This window comes from Dipodomys ordii, unplaced genomic scaffold, assembly GCF_000151885.1.
Source record: "Dipodomys ordii isolate 6190 unplaced genomic scaffold, Dord_2.0 Scaffold27, whole genome shotgun sequence".
Lineage (NCBI taxonomy): Eukaryota > Metazoa > Chordata > Mammalia > Rodentia > Heteromyidae > Dipodomys > Dipodomys ordii.
In genome coordinates, this window is record NW_012267243.1 from 7,761,283 (window position 1) to 7,782,669 (window position 21,387).

At 41.6% G+C, this 21,387-nt stretch overlaps 1 protein-coding gene across 2 annotated transcripts in view; it reads left to right on the forward strand.

Moving 5' to 3' along the window:
- Astn1 (astrotactin 1) overlaps window positions 1–21,387 on the forward strand; it is a 294,474-nt gene that overhangs the window by 207,543 nt on the left and 65,544 nt on the right. For both annotated transcript variants that reach the window (XM_013015580.1, XM_013015579.1), the window contains exons 11-14: window positions 637–787; window positions 9,179–9,345; window positions 12,916–13,110; window positions 14,995–15,122. In XM_013015580.1, coding sequence (XP_012871034.1) covers window positions 637–787; window positions 9,179–9,345; window positions 12,916–13,110; window positions 14,995–15,122 — 641 coding nt within the window. The remainder of the gene's footprint in view (window positions 1–636; window positions 788–9,178; window positions 9,346–12,915; window positions 13,111–14,994; window positions 15,123–21,387) is intronic.

A 21,387-nucleotide genomic window follows, 5' to 3' on the forward strand; every position in this document is an offset into this window, starting at 1 on the left:
AGTCCGTATTGCATGCTTCAAGGCTCATTCACTGGAAGAAAACCAAAAATTACGGTCCATAAGCACTTTCCATGTACCCTAGGACTGATAGACAATAAAATGTTCCTTTTCTTGCCCTAAGTTTAAACCTCTTTCTTTGTCCAGGTCTAACAGGCTTGGCTCATTTCCCAGATGTAGTGAATATCCACCATTTGTTAGTTCAAATTCAAAGGGTGGCTAATCTTCAACATTTCTGCATATGTGTGCCCACGTGTATGCATGTGTGTGTGTGTGTGTGTGTGTGTGTGTGTGTACAATGAAGGGATTGAGGCTTGAACTCAAGGTCTGGGCACTGTCCTTGATTTTTTTTTTCTCTTTTGTCTACCAATTGGGTATAGCTCCACTTCTGGCCTTTTTGGTAGCTAATTGGACAGACATAAGAATCCCACAGACTCTCTTGCCCATGCTGGTTTTGAACCACAATCCTCATATCTCAGCCTCCTGAGTAACTAGGATTATAGGCATGAGCCACTGGGGCCCATCTCGCTCTTCAATTTTTAAAAGACAGAATGAGACTCCATGTAGCTGACCAGATATAAATGTGGAGTGTAATACCACTTGCTCATGACTTCTCCTGCTTCGCTCTTGTTCCTGCAGAGAGGAGCTGATGACATCTTCCTCCTTTGATAGCCTGGAGGTTCTCTTAGATTCCTTTGGGCCCGTGCGTGACTGCAGCAGAGATAATGGCGGCTGCAGTAAGAATTTCCGCTGCATCTCAGATCGCAAGCTGGACTCCACAGGTTGTGTGGTATGTTTGTCCTCTCATGGTAGGAGTGTTTGTTTGGAGGATGGAGAGAGGAAGTTCCTCAAGGTGGGATAAAATGCAGAAATATGGGTGAAAACACGCTGTGGGTGCCATTTGTAACTACTATTTACTCAAGAGAGGCATTTTCTCTTGATAGAGATATGGAGCGAATCACCAGGCAGTACTGACACCAACAAGTTCTTACAGATGACCTACCATGTGTTCAGAAACTTCTGTGAATTATAGGAAATGATTTTTTTTTCCAGTCTAAGCTAGTTGGTCAGAACTGTCTGAGAACTAACTAACCTCCAGATAGTATAAATTGACTCTAGATATAATAGAGAACTCTCAGAGTCACGGATCTACAGTTAGATGTAATTCATGCTAGGAATGATAGGAGAGATATTTTAAAATCTGTGATCATCTTGAAACCATAAACGTCTACTTCTGCAAATGGGTGTTTCTGTGTTGTTTTCAGCTCTGTGGCTTGTGGCTGTTTTTTGTTTGTTTTTGTTCTTTTTTAAAATTTTATTTGTGTGTGTGTGTGTATGTGTGTGTGTGTGTGTGTGTGTGCGTGTGCGTGCACACATGCACACACATGCTAGCCCTGGGGCTTGAACTCAGGGCTTAAGTGTTGTCCCTCAGAGTTAGTGCTCTGCCACTTGAGTCATAGCTCCACTTCCAGCTTGTTAAATGGTTAATTGGAGATTATAGTCTCATGCAGTTTCCTGCTCAGGCTAACTTTGAACCATGACTTCGAATTTCAGGCTCCTGAATAGATAGGATTAGAGGCATGAGCCACATGTAGCCCACCTATGGCTGGCTTTAAAGTATGCTATTCGTAGGGTACCAAGTGTCTCATACCTGTAATTCTAGCCATCTCAAGCGAGTCCAGGCAGGGAAATCTGTAGGGCTCTTATCTCCAATTAACCACTAAAAAGCCAGAATTATAGTTGTGGCTCAAGTGGTAGAGTGTCAACCTTGAGCAAAAAAGCTCTGGGCCAACATCCAGGCCTGAGCTACTGCCACAAAAACAATTGAGTAAAATCTATGATGCTATGTATTAGTAAGACTACTGGGTTAGAGTGGTAGAAGCGACCTCCTATGTCATGGAGGATGCTGGTCCTTTGTGTCGACCACTCTCATGCCCAGCAAGTAGAATGCTTGTTTGTTTGTTTGTTTCCCCTAGCTCTACTTAGTTTAGAACAGGAGAGAAGAGGGAACATCAGAACACAGAAGGATGGCACGGAAGCCATACAAAGTGAGAACAGAGGAGAGAGAAGAATCATTCATTGAGACATGTGGTACTGCAGTGTCGGAGGAAAGGACCAGAAGCTTTTAGCCCTGGGGAGGAGAGGGTACTCCATCACACTTCCCAGTCGGACTGCTGTGCTGTGGGAGAGGACCAGAGCAGGGCAAGCTGTAAGAAAGCAGAGCCAAGGCCCTCTTCTCCTTTCCCATCTGAACACCTGTTCTGTTCAGGGAGCTGTTGTGCATCGAAGATAGACATGTACTTGGGGGTCTAGCTAGATTCTTTCTGCCTTAAGGACTCCACAGCTACCGAGTAGGCTGAAGCCAATAAGATCCTGATTCATGATTCATCTGAGGAGGAAGATGATGACAGAATGAGAAGGAGAGAGGGGGGAGGGGGCTGGGGGAGGAACTGAGGGGAAGATATGAGGAGAAATTAGCATATATCATAACGAGGGCAAAAAAGAATAGAGAAGAGTATAGAGAAAATGCAAGCAAAAGTGCCCATTAGCTCATGTCTTCTCAAGGCACCAAGAGGCAAGAAGTCTTCTCATGATGATCTTCATCTGTGGCTGCTCCACCCAACTGAGCCCCTCAGGAGAAGATTTCACTGTCTGTTGGGGCTCTCAGATGAAGCACATTTTCTTTCTTTCTTTACTATCCTTCTTTACTAGTCTCTAGGGTCATTCTAAGTTTGGAAACGCTGCGTGTACACATATGTGCCCCTCCATACCATACCCCCCTCTATAATCCATCCCTACATGTAGCTGACCATGCACATACACACACACACATACACACACACATATGTATTCATGTACGCATGAACAGATTCTCCCTCTCTTGATGTTTTTTTCTGCCCCTTACTGAATCCCTGAGGATTTGCCTATCAGATGCCTTTAAAAAAAATTCTGGTGATGCTGGCCCCTTTAACTTGGCATATAACTGTGCTGATGGATTTCTATACTTTTAACATTGTGATCTGTGAGACAGAGCTAGCAGGAATAGTTCTGATGAATATGTATTTGCTATAAGGCTGCTGCATTTTAGAATTGGAGCCTCTGCAGAAAGTCAACCAATTATACCAGCACTTGGTATTTGCATAATACTTTGAAGTCACTAGTCCACGTGGCTCCTAAGAAGGAGGGGGGCAGGCTGGTTGGCAGACTAATTCAATGAAATGTCTCTCATTGGTCATGAAGCATATGATTGCTTTGGCAGGCGAGGGGTGGGAATACAGTGAGCGCTGATGTATTACATTATGATGCTGTGACCCTACTGAGATTACAGATTTGACTTTGAGTCTGACCTGATCCAATTGGCCACCCATATAGTCCCAAAGCTCTAGTATGTGAGCAGAGTGATTCCTTGTCTTCTAAAGACAAGGTGTATCATCACAATAAGAGAACTGCCCGCTTTTCTCCTTTCCACATGAACCTGAATTTTCTTCCACTTTCAGCTCTACCTAGGGCAACTTCATTCAGTCCCAAGAAAGGCATATTCTATGGAGGAGAGAGAGAGAGAGAGAGAGAGAATGCTCAGAGCATGCTAACCCTGGAGTATTTTGGTGATTTAATTCAAACCCGACATGGAATTTATGTTATGTCTACATCAGCTGCTCAACCCTCATTCTTTCTAGGAAGGCAGGACACGTTTCTCAGTTACGCATGGACTCCCACAGGGTTAATTGCTACCCAGTTAATTGTCCTGTTGTTTATATTGCCTCTAAGGACAGGAAACAAATACCCATGAAAGGCACAGATTTGCATGAACCACAACACATTACAAAATGAGAGCACTCTCCAACACAGAGCCTGTACCAGGAAGATTCCCAGAACGCATGTCAACCACCCAATGCTAGTGACCAAACTTGAAGCATTTTCCTTAATATCCAAGGTGGATATCCAAGGTGGAAGTCAGACAGCAGTGTTGTGTTCTATATTACACCTTCAGGGGTGCTTTAGTGTCGTATTGCTGCTAAAGAAAATTACACAGATTTTAGCAGCCCAAAGCTCTACAAACTTATTATCTTGAAACTCTAGATGAGAATTCAGTGTGGTTCTCACTGAGCTCAAATCAAGAGTTTCCAGGGCTGTGTTCTTTCCTGCAGACTCTAAGGGGAGATTTTCTAGCTTCTAGAGTCCTTCAGGCACATGACCTACTTTTTTTCTTAAAGCCAGTGAGACCAGACTGCAGTCTTCTGATTATTCTTCTGTAACACAACTCCTCCTCTCCCATTCTGCATCTCTCTTCCACTTTCAAAGGCTCTTGTGTTTCATAGGACCCACCTACCAAATGCATGCTAACTCCCTTATTTCACGATCTTCAGTTTCATCACATCTTTGAAGTCCCTTTTTCCTTATAAGAGGATATGTTCCCAGGTTCCCATGATTGTAGTAGAAGTTACACCAGACGGTGTGGGCAGGCACCGTCCTCTCTGCTCCGTGTTACCCATCTTCACGCATATCAAACCTCCCTGTGAATGTTCAATACAAAATTTGGCTTGAACGTTTGCGAAAAGGATACATACAAAGTGAAAAGAAAGCCCATACTCTCACAACTCCCTTTCTCATCTTCATACTTATCCTCAAAGTATCACACAAATGCCTTTATAAGATATGGGAACATACTTAGGTAAACAGGTTGAGGTCACCTGCCACGCTATCTTGTGCGTAAAAAACATGACCTTCCTAACCAGAGCATTATGCTCTAACGAGCTTTGAATTACCCAGTGACCCCATCACCCTTCACTCCACATGCTGTCCACAATGGTTTCCCATGAAATATATCATTTCACCTCTACCAGAGCACAGATGCTCAGAAACCATTATAGATGGCTCTCGCTCTCTCTTTCACTCTCTCTTTCTCTCTCTCTTCCTCCCTCCCGCTACCCTCTCCTCTGTTGGGCAGTAAGCACAAAGGTACACTTCAGAGGCTTCCAGAGAAATGAGGACAGGAAGCAAGCCATCAAATCCTAAAATATGAATTTAATACCATCAAACTTTTCCCCTTGGATGAAGGCCTATACGGGGTGGTCAGAGTCCATCTGAAAGTTGTGTAAATCATCATTTGTGAAAGGTAGAAGATTTCCATCTAGCAAAAGAAAGCCTATTTTGAGTAGGGACTATGATTGCGTGGCTTATGAATCATCCAGGTAGGGCTGTCCAGGCTTAGCTGAAGGAATTTTTCCTTCTTCTCCCAGCGGCCCTGAATATGTTCACTTATATTCACTCTACGAACAGAGGGTCTGCTTTGTACACCGGAACTGAGGTGCCTGTGTCTTAGACTCAGTGAGATTTCAGCAGCCTTCTAAGCCATTAATCAACCAGAAATCATCAGTAGAAAATGAGGGGAAAGATGGCAAGGAAAAGGAGCTGAATGGGGAAAATCATTTTAATCTCATTAGCAAGTTATGCCTTATACCAGTAATAAGTCAAGAAGCCATGAGTATCTCATGAAAGATGATTAACCTTGTATATTTTAGGGGTCACTGATATATGAGCTCATTTATTAGACCCTCTTGATGGGGGAAGGCTGTTGCCATAATAAATGGAATTTTCTTCTTAAGTCTGTAGTTCATAAAGTCCCTGGGACTGGTAAATGTAACCTATGCAAAGCGGGGTTAATATATGAACTTGGGGCACTCTCCTCAGCAAATAGTCCTCTTCCATGAGCAAGTAGAGGGATTGTCCACTGCCAATGTTGGGAGAGAACATCCAGCTATAGCAAATGTAAACTTCTGGAGACAAGATCACTTCTAACAACTGGACTCAGGCTGTACATATTTCTAGGAGGAAGAAGGGCATGATTTGAAGATTGCAATTTCTTTGTGTTTAGGCTGGGCATAGTGGCTCACATTTGTAATCCTAGCTATTCAGGCAGTTGTAAATAAAGCAAAGGGTATGTTTTGAGTGTTGGAGCACTTTCATAGCAAACAGGAAGCCTAAGATCAAACTCCAGTATCACCACCATGATCACTACCACCACCACCACTACCATAAAAATACTTTAAGGAAACCTAGGATGTAAATATCATCACAGAAGCAAATTTATACCATGAGCAGTTTTATTGATTAACTCCTTGGGGAACAGGTGCTCTAAATACTAAGGATTAAGAAGAAAACTTTTGTTTTGGAAACCTTTCTGAATATTTTCCTCTGAACGGTGTTACAATAATCCCATCTGTCTTGGTGACTTTGGGCAGTTTGTAGTATTTTGTCCTCAAACATTTGTGCCCATTATATAGAGTATGTAAGTGTAAATGTGAGTTTGTGGGGGGTAGGGGGAAGTTGATGAGGAGGCATGGAGGGATGGACAAAAAATATTAGTCTGAATCTATAAGCCCATAATTGGTCCAAGGATGCTTCAATAACTGCTTAAAGGAGATAGTGAATTGGCAATCGTGCTTTACCTTTTTGCTAACTCGACTGTGTGGGGCTTCCAATGTATCCAGGTTTTATCATAGCTGGGAAGAGATGGTAGAACAAAAGGAAAATGGCATAAGGTTTAGGGTCAAACAGAACTGGGCCCACACTGAATCTGCTGGTTTTTTTGTTTTTTGTTTGTTTGTTTAACCACTGTGACCTTAAAGCCTTTACTTAGCTTTTCTGAGTCACCTATACAAAGAAGAAGATAAGGTGTGCCTCAGATGTTTGGCTTGAAGACAATAGATACAGATGATAAGAGGGAGGTCCTGCTTAATTCCTGATTAGCTGCGATGAATAGATTAAGATTTGCTTATAAGAAAAAAATACAATACCAAATTTGGAGAAGGTGGCTAATGCTGTCTCTTTTCCAGATCTCCTACAAGAGTATGAAAATCCAGTGGTTCGATCAGAATAGCAATGGTCACCAAGACATTAGGGTCAGGCAAGATGTGGAAATGCCAGCGTTGGGAATTCTGGAACAAATTGTAACGTGCTTGTTTTGTTTAGAGAAGTCTTTGTCAAAAAAATCATGCTTGGTAGATAGAGCATTCTGAAAATAAAGCAGGTGGTTGGAAAGATGTGGGGTCCTGGCTGGTGAGTAAGGTAGCTGGTTGGTTGAAACTGTTTGCAGCGGGAATAACAGGAGCACTGGTTGGCTTCTAGCAAGCTTTATGGAAGGAATGCAAGAAGACCCAAAAAGTGTGTGGCTATCAGTGCAGCCCATTGAATTCCAATCAAACTTTCTGTTTCCATACCCAACTCCATGCCTGGGAAGCCACACTGTGCTGAAGCCAGCTCCCTTCTGGTGACACATCTGGCCTAACAGCTGGGTGACCAAGGAGTTTGATGTGGGGGGGGGCTCACAGACTGTGGGGTGCAAGCTTCGGCTGCTTCATTTGCTTGTTTGCTGTCACCAGGAACATCTGGGTTTGTGCAGCGGCGGGGCGGGGGGACCCTTGGAAACTTTCTTAAATGCTATCACCTTCCAGCATCCAGCAGACTTTGTGGGGAGAGAAGGAATTGACCAGGCTGGGGGCCTGCCAGGCCTCTTACAGGAGGCTATTTGTTTGGGAAATTGTAGAATTAGTCTCAGCAAACAGTGGCCCTCCTGCTGTGATCTTTGACTGGGCAAGAAGGAGAGAGGAGGAGAAGTGAGTATCAGATGCACATCTGCAGCAGTTCTGGGCTACTGGATCAAGGTGCTGGCAGCAACGAAAAAGAATAAGCCCAGCAGCAGGCACATAGGGGAAATGTATGACACTGTGGCCACTGAGTTTTGAACGTTTTGTTTGAGTTTGCTTTGTTTTGGTTTAAGAGAAATGTATTTGATGGCTCACAGCAGGTGCACCACATAGTCATTAAGAGCCTGGACTACACACACACACACACACACACACACACACACACACACACACACACAGAGAGCTCTGCTTCATTCTAGAGGCTTGGGCTTGAGTAATTCATTTGCCCCAGCCAGCCTATTAGAAAGAACCAGCTCTAAAGTGAATGTGTAGCTTCCATTATACAGGCAGAGGATGCAGAGTGCCAAAAAGTCACAAGCTTTTAAAAGGAGCCCAGGGCAGCCAGCAGTAATTGTCATTGTTAATGATTTCCTTATCTTTAAGTGCGGATGATACAGGGTGTTGTGAGATTAAATGTCTAAAGTACTTAGCCGAGTGTGGGCTTCTAAATGAGGACAGCTGGTATGACCGGATGATCAAGTGCCAAATCAGGACGCCACAGCCTGCCTGGCAAAGGTTCACGAACAGATCTACCTGGAGCGTTTGTGTGCTTTTAGGAGTTAAATGTTCCGTGCCTCTGTTTCTCCCTTTGTGAAATGAGGATGGTCATATTACTTACTTCATGAGAGTACTATTGGGTTGAGTTACATAGCAAGTTAGACCACTGACTGTCAGGTAATGGGTACTATGAAAATGTTGCTAGTGCTCACCCAGCCCTATGGTGAAGAGTCCAGAATCTGAGGTCTTGTCTTTCATTTCTTCCCCTGTTGTCATACTTTGGAGGACACTGTAGTACAGCAATGCTCAGACCTCACATTAAGAGGGACCAGACAAAACCTGAGCACAGAACCCCTGGGTGTTCGTTGAACAGGTATCTCTGTCCGTGTGTCTTCTAAGGGTGAGTCAAGGGAGGCAGGCAGATGATGGATCCTGATACTCGCACTAGGAAAGCCCTCAAACCCCTTTGCTAGTCCTCTTCCTCCTTCCTCTTTCAGGCTGGAACCCCTGACTCAATTCATTCCTCCAATGGGACCAAGATAGACATTGCTTCAGTAGTACCAACCCAGACCCTAGAAACCAGTGCTTCTACTGCAAATGGCAGCACTGCCATCCCCCAGCCCAAAGGAATCTCTTCTAATGCATTACAATTCTAGCTCATCGCTAAACCCCTTCTGCCAGCTTGAGGCTCAGATGGGAAGCCGAAGACCTCGACTCTGTAAGGCCACAAAGCTCCCTTCCAGCCCATTTAGAGGAAGTGGCCTAATGCAAATGACGTGATCTATGCCCCAGAGAGAAACAAGATGTCAACAAAGGTCATTTGCTTTAAAAGGTAGTCCAACTCCCAGAGAAAGTAGTACATTACTTGCCAATGTTAATAGTTTCAAGGCTGAGAGTGTCAGTGGTTAAATTTGGTTTCACAGAGGACCCAGTCCCTTAATTCACCCATTTGTATGGATGCTTTCTTACTGTGCCAGTGCCCATCTGGACTCAGCCCCATGAAGGACAGCTCAGGCTGCTATGACCGCCACATCGGAGTGGACTGTTCAGATGGCTTCAATGGCGGCTGTGAGCAGCTGTGTCTCCAGCAGATGGCGCCCTTTCCGGATGACCCAGCATTGTACAACATTCTTATGTTCTGTGGGTGAGTAGAGCCACCACCAAGATTGCTGAGCTATAGGACTTTTGAGGGCGAAAACTTGGACAGTCCTTGTGTATGAAGCGGTCACCTTAGGCTCCTCTTTAGGAGAATCTGTAGCATTTCAAGTAAAGGAGAGCTGTTAATGTCTAGGTTAGGAGGACTCTTCCGGAAAGTCTACTCCAATCCTTGTCAATGTAGACACTCATCCTCAGGGACTTTCCTGCAAAGAAAATCAACCACATGGATAATTAACCACATGGTTTGCTTACGTCGTGGCCTATTTAAGTCAGAATGCCCCAAGTTTCTGTTTGGAGGAGCTTATGCTCATGGTGACACAAAAGCATTCTTTGGTCTACAACTTGGAAAGATTGTGTGCAAGAAATCAGTGGTCGGACAAACAAACAGGGAGATCTTGGGAGGAGTGGAAACTGGCCCCCATTCCTCCCTCAAAGTCCCAGCATTTTGTGCAGCCTCAGACAAAGCAATCGATTCCTCAGGGTAGAAAGCCCTTCCTGGTGAGTTAACTCTCTCTACTACCTCATCTCATGTGGCTTCAGTGTAGCTCTATAGGGGAACATGGTAGGAAAGAAGAGAGTTGGAGAGTTGGTAAGAGGGAAGACTAGAATCAGAATTTAGGCCCTCTCTTACATTTTTTTTAAGTTTGGCAATTTTCTTGAATTTTAAATTTATATCACTAAGTGGAATTATATTTAAAGATAGCTTCCTGCTATATTTATGAAGTAAATAAAGATTTAGCCCATTCTGCTATTCCCATAGTTTGCTTGTCTATCTTTCCCTTCCCTTTCACTCTCTCTCCCTCCCTCTTCCCCTCCTTCTCCAGTCTTTCTTCCTGCAAGTCTGACAAAAAGCTTACTTTATTCCATGGACCATGATACCACAGAGGAGGGTCATTTAGTTACTGTCTTCAAGAATTCACCATCCCATAGGCTTTCCATGGAAAGCAGTGTTTGTAGAAATAAAGGGATGCTGGATGGTGCTAACAGCCAATGCCCACCAAGTGACCTCACAGAGAACATCCAGCTGATTAATACTGTTTTATTTTTTTCTTGTTTGAATCCTTCGCAACTGAACAATGATCATATTTAGTTTCTTGTGAAATTTCCTTCCATAAATAGAAGTGGCTCTTAGTGTTCATGTTCTCTATACTGGAATCATCAAGATTGACCCACTTCCATTAATTAATTCAACTGAAATTATGCCCATTTAAAAATTAATAAATGTATATTTGGTACCCACTTGCACAGAAAATGTAGGTCTTAGTTATAGGTGATTCTACAGGCTACCAGCCCTGGTATTCTTCATGAAAGGAGTTTATATTGGGACAGGAGACAGGGTGAGATGCAGCCATGTGGAAGCAGCAGCAAGCTATAGAGGATGAACCAAGAGGGAATTAACCAGATTCCCCTCCCTCACACCCACACACTGTTAATGGCACAAGGAAAGAGCCTGTTTACTACTTCCCCAGACCTGGAGGAAGATATGGAATTATCTGTGGGTTGGGAGTTAAATCTGTTCCCTCTACTAAGGTCAGTCATTCACAACTGGACTTATCTTTGCTCCTTCAACTGAATTAGGCATACATATGTCATTTCTATCCAAGGCACTATTATATATAGCCTGCCAAAGAAGTTCTTGATTTGAGGTTCTTATATAAAGACCAAAATCACATGCACTTATAATCAAAGAACTCCACTCACAACGGTTCACACAGTTGGTAAATGGGGAAAAGTCGCAGTTAAACTTGGACAAACACAGGCCTCATTAGCACCTCTGCTGATAATAATAACATTCACTGAGTACTATTCTGCACTAAATTCTTTTTTAAAATACATTTTTAAAATTTTACTGCAAAGGTAATGTACGCAGAGGTTACAGTGACATCGATCAGGTGATGAGTACATTTCTTTATGAACAGTGTCACCCCCTCCCTCATTCTCTCCCAATTCTTTCCCTTCACCTTCCCTCCAAGTTGTAAAGTTCACTTCCAACATAGTATCTGGTGGCTTTTACTGCTGAATTGTTTCACTCTTTGTCACACGATTTCTGTGCTTCCCTGTCCCCTCCCCAAATAGATGAACTTAAATACAAGACAAAGGGCACAGAAATCAAAAACAAGAACAGCTGGGAATAAATCAAAGAAAAAAGGAAAGAAGAAAAAAAGACCGCAAACTGTACAATAAAAATCCTCTTGCCTCCATTTCTTAGAGTTCATTTAGATAAGCATTATTTTGCATAAATTCTTTATATTAAGTATGCAACTTAATCTTCTCAACAATCCAGTGAAGCCGCTACTTTCCCCTCTGCTTGCTGTTTTGGGAACTAAAGTTCAGAGAAGTTAATCAACTGCTCCAAGTTCACACAGTAATGGAGGGAGACATTACTATTGCAATATTGCTTCTCACTACTTAAACTATGATCTTTTGTTCTTCTCCAGAGAATCATAGTCTTTCTCTTATTATACAAAGTGCTACAAATAGTGATATACAGTGTGCTTAATACCATGAGTAATTCTAATCTTATATTTTATAGGAAAACCTCAATTAAATCACTTTTTCTTTCCTTTTCCAGTGACAGTATTATCAAATTAGAAGTAGTTTGAGTTAACGAAGGTATATTCCTCATAATGTAATTAAAATAAACCCAATTAATGACTTATGGAACACTGACCTATGATTAACAAATCAATATTGCTTTTCCAATGGAGTAACATCATAGGTAGAACCAAGGAGGCAGCTCTTGGCTTAATGGAGCATTTGGTGTTCACACCATGTGCCCTAGTAGCTATTTAGTTCAGGACAGTGACTGCGAAGGAGGAGGAGTTGGCGTAGGTCGATCTTATGTTTGGATACATTCACACAGAACACAGCAAGTGATCATAAATCTTCCTAATTTACTAGTTGACATGTTATAGGACCCGATTAGAAAGCTATTAATTTCTTAAGCACAGTGTCATTCCTTTTGCTGCCTAATGATCCTACAAACAAATGCAGGATCTAGCTGCATAGACGGGTCCTGAGAAAGCCACTAGCTTATCTTGCATTTCAATATGTTCAGTCATTTATAAGCTTATCTCCAGTGGTTCTTATGTTGACCTATTTGGGAAAAAGACAACTATTAGAAGAGAGAACAATCCATGTTCTGAAAGAGTTATCTTCAGAGGAAAAGCAAGAACTGTGGAGGCTAGGGATGGTGGCTCAGTGATAGAACACTGTTCTAGAATCAGCAAGACCCTGTGTTCGATTCCCAGTACAGGAAAGAAAAGGAAGGAAGGAAGGAAGGAAGAAAGGAAGGAAGGAAGGAAGGAAGGAAGGAAGGAAGGAAGGAAGGAAGGAAGGAGGAAGGAAGGAAGGGAGGGGCATGGTCACAAGATGCTGAGTACTTCTGTTCCAGAGTTAAGAAACAGCTTAAAGAGGTCAAATCAAATGGGAATGTTACTGAATTTTGGTCACTCGACACTCTCTAAAAGGCATTTCTTCCCACTGCATTGGGCGGACTTGCCCACATGGCTCATGGATGGAATGACTTCTTGTCTTGCCTTCTCTACCACGGTAGGTGCATTGAGGACTACAAACTTGGTGTGGATGGACGTTCTTGCCAGCTGGTCACCGAGACCTGCCCAGACAGAAGCGACTGCGGCGAGAGCAGGGAGCTTCCCATGAACCAGACTCTCTTTGGGGAGATGTTCTTTGGTTACAACAACCAATCCAAGGAAGTGGCTGCCGGACAGGTGCTGAAAGGAACATTCAGGTGAACCCCATTCGCACAGAACTGGCTTGGCAGGGCTGTCACTGTCTGCTCTTCTCTTAAGAGGTGTGCACTCTCCACCATGCAGAACCCCCAAAGGAACAATGGGAGCTGGCCTCCGTCTTTTCCAAATCGGTGTTCTTTTTCTAGAATCCATGAGTCATCTTTCCCCTGGGTGCATAGTGAAATGCTAAAGAATTTAACTTTGCCCAGGCAAAGGCTGCACTGAAGTCATCCCAAAGTGTTCTGGTTCTACTCTTTCTCCATTTCCAGGAGTCCATGTGTAAGTGTACAACAGCTGTCTTCACAGTGTGAGGCAAGGATCCCGTAGGTCTCTGGACCATGTCAGGATGGATATAGTCCGGGTCTTGACGTTTGTGTTTTCTTCACGTATTTCAACTCAGTCTATTGCAATAAACTAGATTCCAGGATGAGAACTGAGAATCCAGTTTCCCTCTATTAAGTCAGACGTTTTAAAACTGTTTAAGAAAAGTAAAATAATGTTATCCTTATTTTTCATAAGCAATATTGAAGGGGCCTATAATGGTTACTTTTTAGAGAATTAACTTTTTGTTTTCGTTTTTGAATTTACTTTGCTATTACACAGGTGATATACAGAGGGATGAGAGTTACATAGGTCAGGCAATGAGTACATTTCTTTTTGAGCAGCCTCACCTTTTCCCTCCTTTTCTCCAAGTGTTTTCTCTTCCGATCCCTCTCCCCCACAGTTGTATAGTTCATTTTCAACATCGTGTCTACTGAGGATCACTGCTGAATTCGTTCACCCTTTTTCCCACCATTTCTGTGTTTCCCCTTCTCCTCCCTCAAACAGATAAACTTATATTCAAGACAAAAGTACAGAAATCAAAAACAGTGACGGGGGGAAACTGAAAAACAAAACCAAATACAAAAAGTAGCATTAAAAAAACCTCTTGGGGCTTTGTACTCAGGCCCATAGCTCCAATTCTGCCTTTTTTTAAATTGTTGTTGTTCTAGTTTAGTAGCTAGTTGGAGATAAGAGTTGCACAGGTTTTCCTATTGGGGCTGACTTGAATCTGTGATCTCTTAGCCTCCTGAGTAGCTATGATTGCAGGCATGAGCCACTAGCACCTGTCTGTTTTAATTTCTGATGTGTTAAATATTGATAGAATGGGGACCTTGTTTTATAGCTACAACATAATTGGGACACTCAATTCTTTCTAAGAGTGTAAAGGAGTGATGAGAATAAAATCTATCAAATGGTTGATTTAGAATACTTCTGGGCAATTCTTCATTTGAGCCCAATCTGTGTTGTACCTTGCACTATTTAAACACATTTTCCTCAGGGCCGATGGGAAAATGTTTTCCAGGAGATGATGATGATGATGATGATGATGATGATGATGATGATGATGATGGTGATGATGATGATCTCAGTATTATGGACTAGCAGTTGATAGCAACCTGGGCCTTAACTTTTTAAACAAACCAATAGCAAATTTCAAGCTAGTTCTTGCAGTCAATCCCTTGTCATTTCTTGCAGGTCACTTTGTGGTGCAAACATGGTACTTTACAAATCTTTCTCCTTTGAGTTTGCCCAAGGCTAAGAAGTGTAGTGCAAAACCAATCTCATGATGGCTGGAGTCTTCACCGTAATGTAGAAATGAGACGAGTATGTCAAGAGGGCTGGCAGAGTAGAACCTGGGCTGAGAGGGGTTTCAGCCACTTTTTCAGTCTCCTGCACCCTCTCTCCCTGACTCAACGTGTCTTGCTAAGTGGAGGGCAGGGTGAGGAGACTCTTTTGGTCCAGAAAGATTTTGTTACCTTGTGTAATGGAGCACAGGCTGCTGGTCAAGGAGAGAAGACCACCTGGACATTCAGTAATTTTAAAGTTTGCCCTGTTTCTAGGCAAAACAACTTTGCTCGTGGTTTAGACCAGCAGCTGCCAGATGGGCTGGTGGTGGCTACTGTTCCACTGGAGAATCAGTGCCTGGAGGAAATCTCAGAGCCCACTCCTGACCCCGACTTCCTGACCGGTGAGTAGATCTTCCTTTTGCCACAAAACCCAGGCATCTGTGTATGGTTTTAAAAATCCAAGTCTCTCCATCTTAACAGATTTCAGCTTCTAAGCCACTGGTTTCTTTGATAAATGATAAATGCCCATTTTTAAGTCACGCTTAGTATTTTTTCAGGAAAAATTTTCCAATATTTTCATATCATTGCTTGGAAAATGTTCTAATAATATTATTCCTTGCTACTTTCATTGGGATGTTTTGAGAACAAATGAGAGAATAGATGAGAAAGAGTTCAGAGCTTTGGTGGAATTGCAAGGTTACAGATTAAGAGAGAGAAACTAGGTTGCTACTGGCTCCTAGAAACACATTGTGATTGCCATTGAGTTCCCTGAAATTACTTATGGGTTACTCTGAGAGAACAGGGCATAATCAGAGTTTTGTTGTCTGATGCTCCCAGGATGGAATCCCAGCTCTGCTACATTATACCAGTGTAACATAAAACAATATGGTCTCTTATCATGTCCCTCATGATCAGATGGGAACAATCTTATGAGTTGCTCTGAGCCTGAGGTATTCTTTCTCTGGGCTTATTAACAGGTGTGGGTTGATTGGAGGAGTCGGTAACCTTCGGGTTTTCTGCTCCTTGTGCCTCTGAAGATTCCTGGTTAGCCCTCCTGGACTAACAAAAGTACTTGAAAGTGTTCCATGGAATTGTGAGGGACAACTCAAAGGGATTTAACATTACCTGTTGAAAGCTTACGTATGAGTTCAGTCCACTGCTAGCTGTGTTCATTTCCCTCTTACTTCTATCCCTTACTCATGCTAAGTCTTACCCCATACCTTCTCTTTTTTCCTTCCTTCCGGAATGAGTGTTTGGGCTGAAGACAGACCTCCTCCTGATGTTAAGTTATGGTGACACTTTAGTTTGGTCTTGACAGGGGTTAGAAGTAGGTCTACCTGAGGAAATACAGCATTGTGATTCATAGCTCAGGCTCTAAAGCCTGGATGCTGAGCTCAATTTCTCATCGAATGTTGGTCTTAGACAACTTACCTCTCTGTGCCTCAGTTTCTCTTACCTGTAAAAATGAGTATTATAATGCTGTATTCGTCTTAGAATTGATAAAAATGAATAATTAATATTTATAAGGTTTTTTATAATAGTTCCTGACACACAGTAAAAATCTGATGGTTAGCTAAGAAAATATACCAAAGAAATAGAGTATTGAAACTAGCAAATAATGTCTTCCTTACAGAAAAAAAGAAGGAAAAGAGAAAATGTGGATATTATGGGAACATGCTACATATGTAAATGAGAATGAAAAAAAGATACCCATTAAGAAATCTTTTTTTGGGAGGGGGTCCGGTCATGGGGCCTGAACTCTGGGCCTGGGTGCTGTCCCTCAGCTCTTCAGCTCAAGGCTAGCACTCTACCACTTGAGCCACAGCGCCACTTCCAGCTTTTTTCTTTTTGCTTATGTGGTGCTGAGGAATCGAACCCAGGGCCTCAAGCATGCAAGGCAAGCACTCTACCACTGAGCCACCTTCCCAGCCCCCATTAAGAAATCTTAAGTGAAGAGGGTGCAGAGAGAGAAGTTAAGGAAGAGTGATATCTAGGGGTGAACTTGATCAAAGCACATTACATGCAAGTATGCAAATATTACAGTGAAACCATTTTGTACAATTAATTTATGATAACAATTCTTAAGAGAGACAACAATTAGATATATTCTAGATCAGCAATGAATCTCTTCAACATCATTTGCTTATGTGAGGGCACACACACACACACACACACACACAAAGAGATACATGTACATACATACATAGAAATATATTCCTGAAGAAATTAAAATGCAACTTTGAGACTACTCCTAAAGCCTTGTCTTTAGCATCGGTAAAGCAACTTTCCTTAGTTCTATATTATTTGCCAAGAAACATGGTCTATGTGGAAAGTTTCGTAAAGGAGGTTTGAGATTATATCTACTAATAGGGAAGCTCCCACATTTGGTCTTGGTTTTGACATCCTCCAGGAAAACCACTTTCTCACACTTTCTAGTTCACTATCGGGCGAATCTCTCTTCAGTGATCAGGCCCAGGAAGGCACCCCAGAAGAGGCGCAGAGGCTCCCAGAACTTTCCAAGAAAAGGGAAGGGATAGAGCTGAGAAATATCAAAATCTGTATTTGGGGAAATAAGAAAGAGTCTAACTATGGTTCTCATCCGGAACAATCTTTTTTCTCCTCTGTGCCCTTGGACTATTCCTAATGCAGCTTACTTGAAATTAATTTAAAAAAAAAAACAAGAAAGAAGGAAATGAAAAGAAAGCAAAGAAAAAAGAAAAAGGAGGGAAGAAAGAAAAAACAGAAGGGAGATGGGAGGGAGAGAGGAATGAGGAAAGAGAAGAAAGGAAGAGAGGAATGAAGAAAAGAAGGAAGGGAGGGAGGGAGGGAGAGAGGAAGGGAGGAAGAGAGAAGGGAGGGAGGGAGGGAAAAGGAAGGGAGGGAGGGAAAGAAGGAGGGAGGGAAGGAAGGAAGGAGGGAGGGAGGGAGGGAGGGAAGTGCCACATGAGACCATTCTATTTTCACGATTCCAAAGCATTCCTGGAAATGAAGTCATCACTCTTCCTGACTTGACTACTTTTCTACTCTGTTTGTAACTTAGATAAAGTGGAACCAGTTAAAGCTAAAAAAACACATCTCTTTTGAGACAAAAGCAAAGAGTAAAGTGGGCTATGCCCCCAAATGCCTGGAAGGATTGATTAAAGAGATGCTCAGATAAATTCATCTCAGTTGAACTCTTAATTTTGGCAACATTTCAGTGGTAACTTTCTTGATAGTCATATAGTGAATTTGGTATCCTGTCACACTCTGTATTTTCACAGGTCACATTTCCCATAAACGTACAAACTTAGTAGATTTTAAAGTTAAAATGACTCTCAGAAAAATTTTTATATAAGCATTTTTAAGCATGATTTTTTTTAATGAGAAAGGCAGAGCTCCTCATCTATGTTTGGAAAGAACCTGTGTAATATCCTCCCCTCAGCAATTCACATTACCTTAGCTTCAGAAAAGTATCCAAGAAGCCTGCAGGAAAGAAATCCTTTTCACTGTGTTTAACCCAGAAATTCTCAGACCTATTTAACTAGAGACTCCTTTTTGCACATAACGTCTGTTTATTTCCACCTGGCAGATTTATTAAAGAAGGCACTGGAAAACACTGATTTATGTGCCTTCAAAATAACAGTGAACAGCTCTGAACTTCACGGGCTGTTTTTGTTGTTGTAGGTTGTATGGAAATACACGAAGGCCAAGCAAATGGGTAGAGGCTATTTATTCTGGATAGGTTATAATAAGGGACACAGCAGCTATCACATGTATTCTGGCAGAGAATCAAAGGCAAGAAGAGAAGTGGGAAAGCTTCATGGTAGAAAAGGAGAACATTTCACATATGATTAGAGGCAATAGTCTCACTGTAGGTGAGCTAATCAAAAGTGGATATTCTACGTTTGGAATTGGGGGTCGTATTTGGCTTTTTATGGTAGGATCCAGAAAGTCAGGACAGAAATTTGAGAAACTGCCAATTATTAATAAATATCTTGGTTGTTTGGCACCAATTGTTGTGGTATTTATTATTTGGATTCTTGGGCTATTTATTGGAGATGGTGGTCTGGTTTCCTATAAGCGTGATTCTCAGCTAGAAGACGGGCTTCCTGGGTGGGTTATTACAGATAATGATCTGGATCCTGAGATGTTACATCATGCCATAGGTAGGATTTTGCTTTCTACATCTGCCCAGCACTTGTCTATTTATAGATTCATTTGAGGAAATAAGTGAAGTCCAGATGTCTAGCAAAGGAGATAGAAGAGGCTACTGGTCATGTTTACAGGACATTTTTTGTGCTACAATCATTAAGATTGTTCAAAGGAAAGAGATTCATAGATGTAGAAAATTGAGGTGGGATACACAACGGGTATTTCAGATAAAATAGGAGAAAGCTAATGCCCCTCCTTCCTTTCTTTCTTCCTTCATTCCTTTGTAATTATACATGAGGCTGCATGAAGATTCTCTTCTCAAGTTAAAAAGAAAAACAAACCAAAAAAAAAAAGTAATGTTCATTCTGGAGAAAATGTAGTCAGAGATATTTTGTTTGGGAAAAAAAAAGACAAAAGAACCATTTGGCAGAAATGTGTCTCAAAGTGATAATAAAATGAAATGAAAAATAAATAAATAAAAAAACTCACCCTGACTGCAAGTCAAGGGCATAGTGAGAAATAATCATATGATTCAGCTGGGAAAATATACACTTTAAAATATCCCTTTCATTTTTTAACTAATGGAAATGTTATCTGGAGTAGGCACAGAAAGCCACATTTCCCCCAAACGCTAGCAGTTACATAACTGTTTGCTTGGCTGTTTTAGCGGCATGCGTGCGTGCAGTCGATGTACTGGGCCGGAAAGTACTAGAGTCTGGTTGTTAGGTGCATCTTGGGTAGACACGGTCAATCCTCCCCTCCACCAGCAGCCACGCATTCTCCTTTCTTTTTCTTCTATTATTCTGGACCGACACCTAGGAAGTTGTAATAAAAGCATCATTTAAGCAATGTCAGGTGTACACAGTGAGGGGAGGCAAGAGCAAGACAAGGAGGAGGAGAGACTGTCTCCCAGAGAGTGCGTATGCATGGTGCTTTGTCTCTTTCTCACGTCCACTGATGTCCATGATCTTACTCTGCTCTTGCGTTCTCCTGTGTAGTCAACAAGGTGAATACCATTATCCCCACTTTTCAGACATGAAAACTGAAACAAGGGAGTGGTGTAAGCTCAAATGCACACAGCTGGTGGGGACTGCAGATTTGAAAGTCAGGATGCAAGAGGTCATCTCCGCTAAGCTTCTCACTTTACAGATGAAACAAATGGGAAATAAATGCAGTCAGGTAGCCAGAGAGAGGATACCTTGAGAGCGGAGAGGACAAAAGGCCTTGGGTGTCAGAGTAACTCATCTGAAATACCTACTGCAGCAATATAACCAGTCTTGAGCTGCAGCCTCCTGGTTTTTTGCTTATTTCTTTTCCCACTAGGAAACAATTTGGTTAAAGGGAGCTTTCTCTGATAAGTAGAAAAATCTTTATTTATGGGACTCGCTATGTTTTATAAATAGGCATGTTCAAATAGCAACAAGGCTGATATGCTGACATAAACATTATACTGAATAGCTCTACATACACCATAGATATCCGGTGCTCCAGTGAGATATATCTTTGAGGTATGTGACTGAAGTCTTAAACTTGTAACGTGAGAATTTCATTTGCATGCTTTTGAAGTTAACATAAAGGTTAAACACCACACCATGTAGTAATATGATGGTCATTTCAGTACTTCAATGTCCTTAATGAAGAGCACTTGAAAGTTTAAAAAAATATTGAAAATCTCTTAGTTTTAGGAAACTTATCTTTGATTACCTAAGATAAAATTTAAGCAATTGATTTACTAAGCACCTTTCCTGACCTTTATTCTTTTTGCCTTACCAATAATTATTCCCATATGATTCACACAGAAATGGAAATTTGGTAATTACTCACCTAATTTGATCAGGGTTGACAAGGAACTAATTAATCCTACCTACTCTTCATGCAATTTGGGGATTAAATTAGTTAATTTAGCTTAAAGGAAGCATGAGTTAAAGTGGCAGAACAATTCACTATGTATATTTTAATGCCACTATATGGTACATATGCATCCTATATATTGGATATTGGATATAAATTTAGGATATGTATTTATATGTACATATATTTATACATATTCATACATGCATAGATATATATGTATACAGGTAGCAAATATTAGGTACAGAAATATAGTTAAATTGTTCTTCTAAACTTTGAAATGTGAGTTTTAAAATTTCCTGCATACTAATTATTTTGTTTCTGAAACATTTTATATTTATAGTAGTAACTAGAGTTCAAATAGGGTTCAAATACTGTTTTTTGGCCTCACAAAAAGAATATCTCACTAATAAGGTCTACAACAGGCTCTAAAAACATATTTGTGAGAAGGATCTTGGGTAAGTAATTGCATTCTCAAACTTGTTTCCCATCAGTAAAATGGGTACCAAAGTGCCTCTCACCTTGCCTGGCAGAGAGTTGGTAACTCAATATTTGCCCATCCCTGACACTTAATGATTTAGTCATTCTGACACTTCCTTCTGGTAAAGAAGAAATACGCGTTATCAGGCTCCAAGTAATTAAAACTTAAATACCAAACACAAATCAGCTAAATGAGACAGAAAA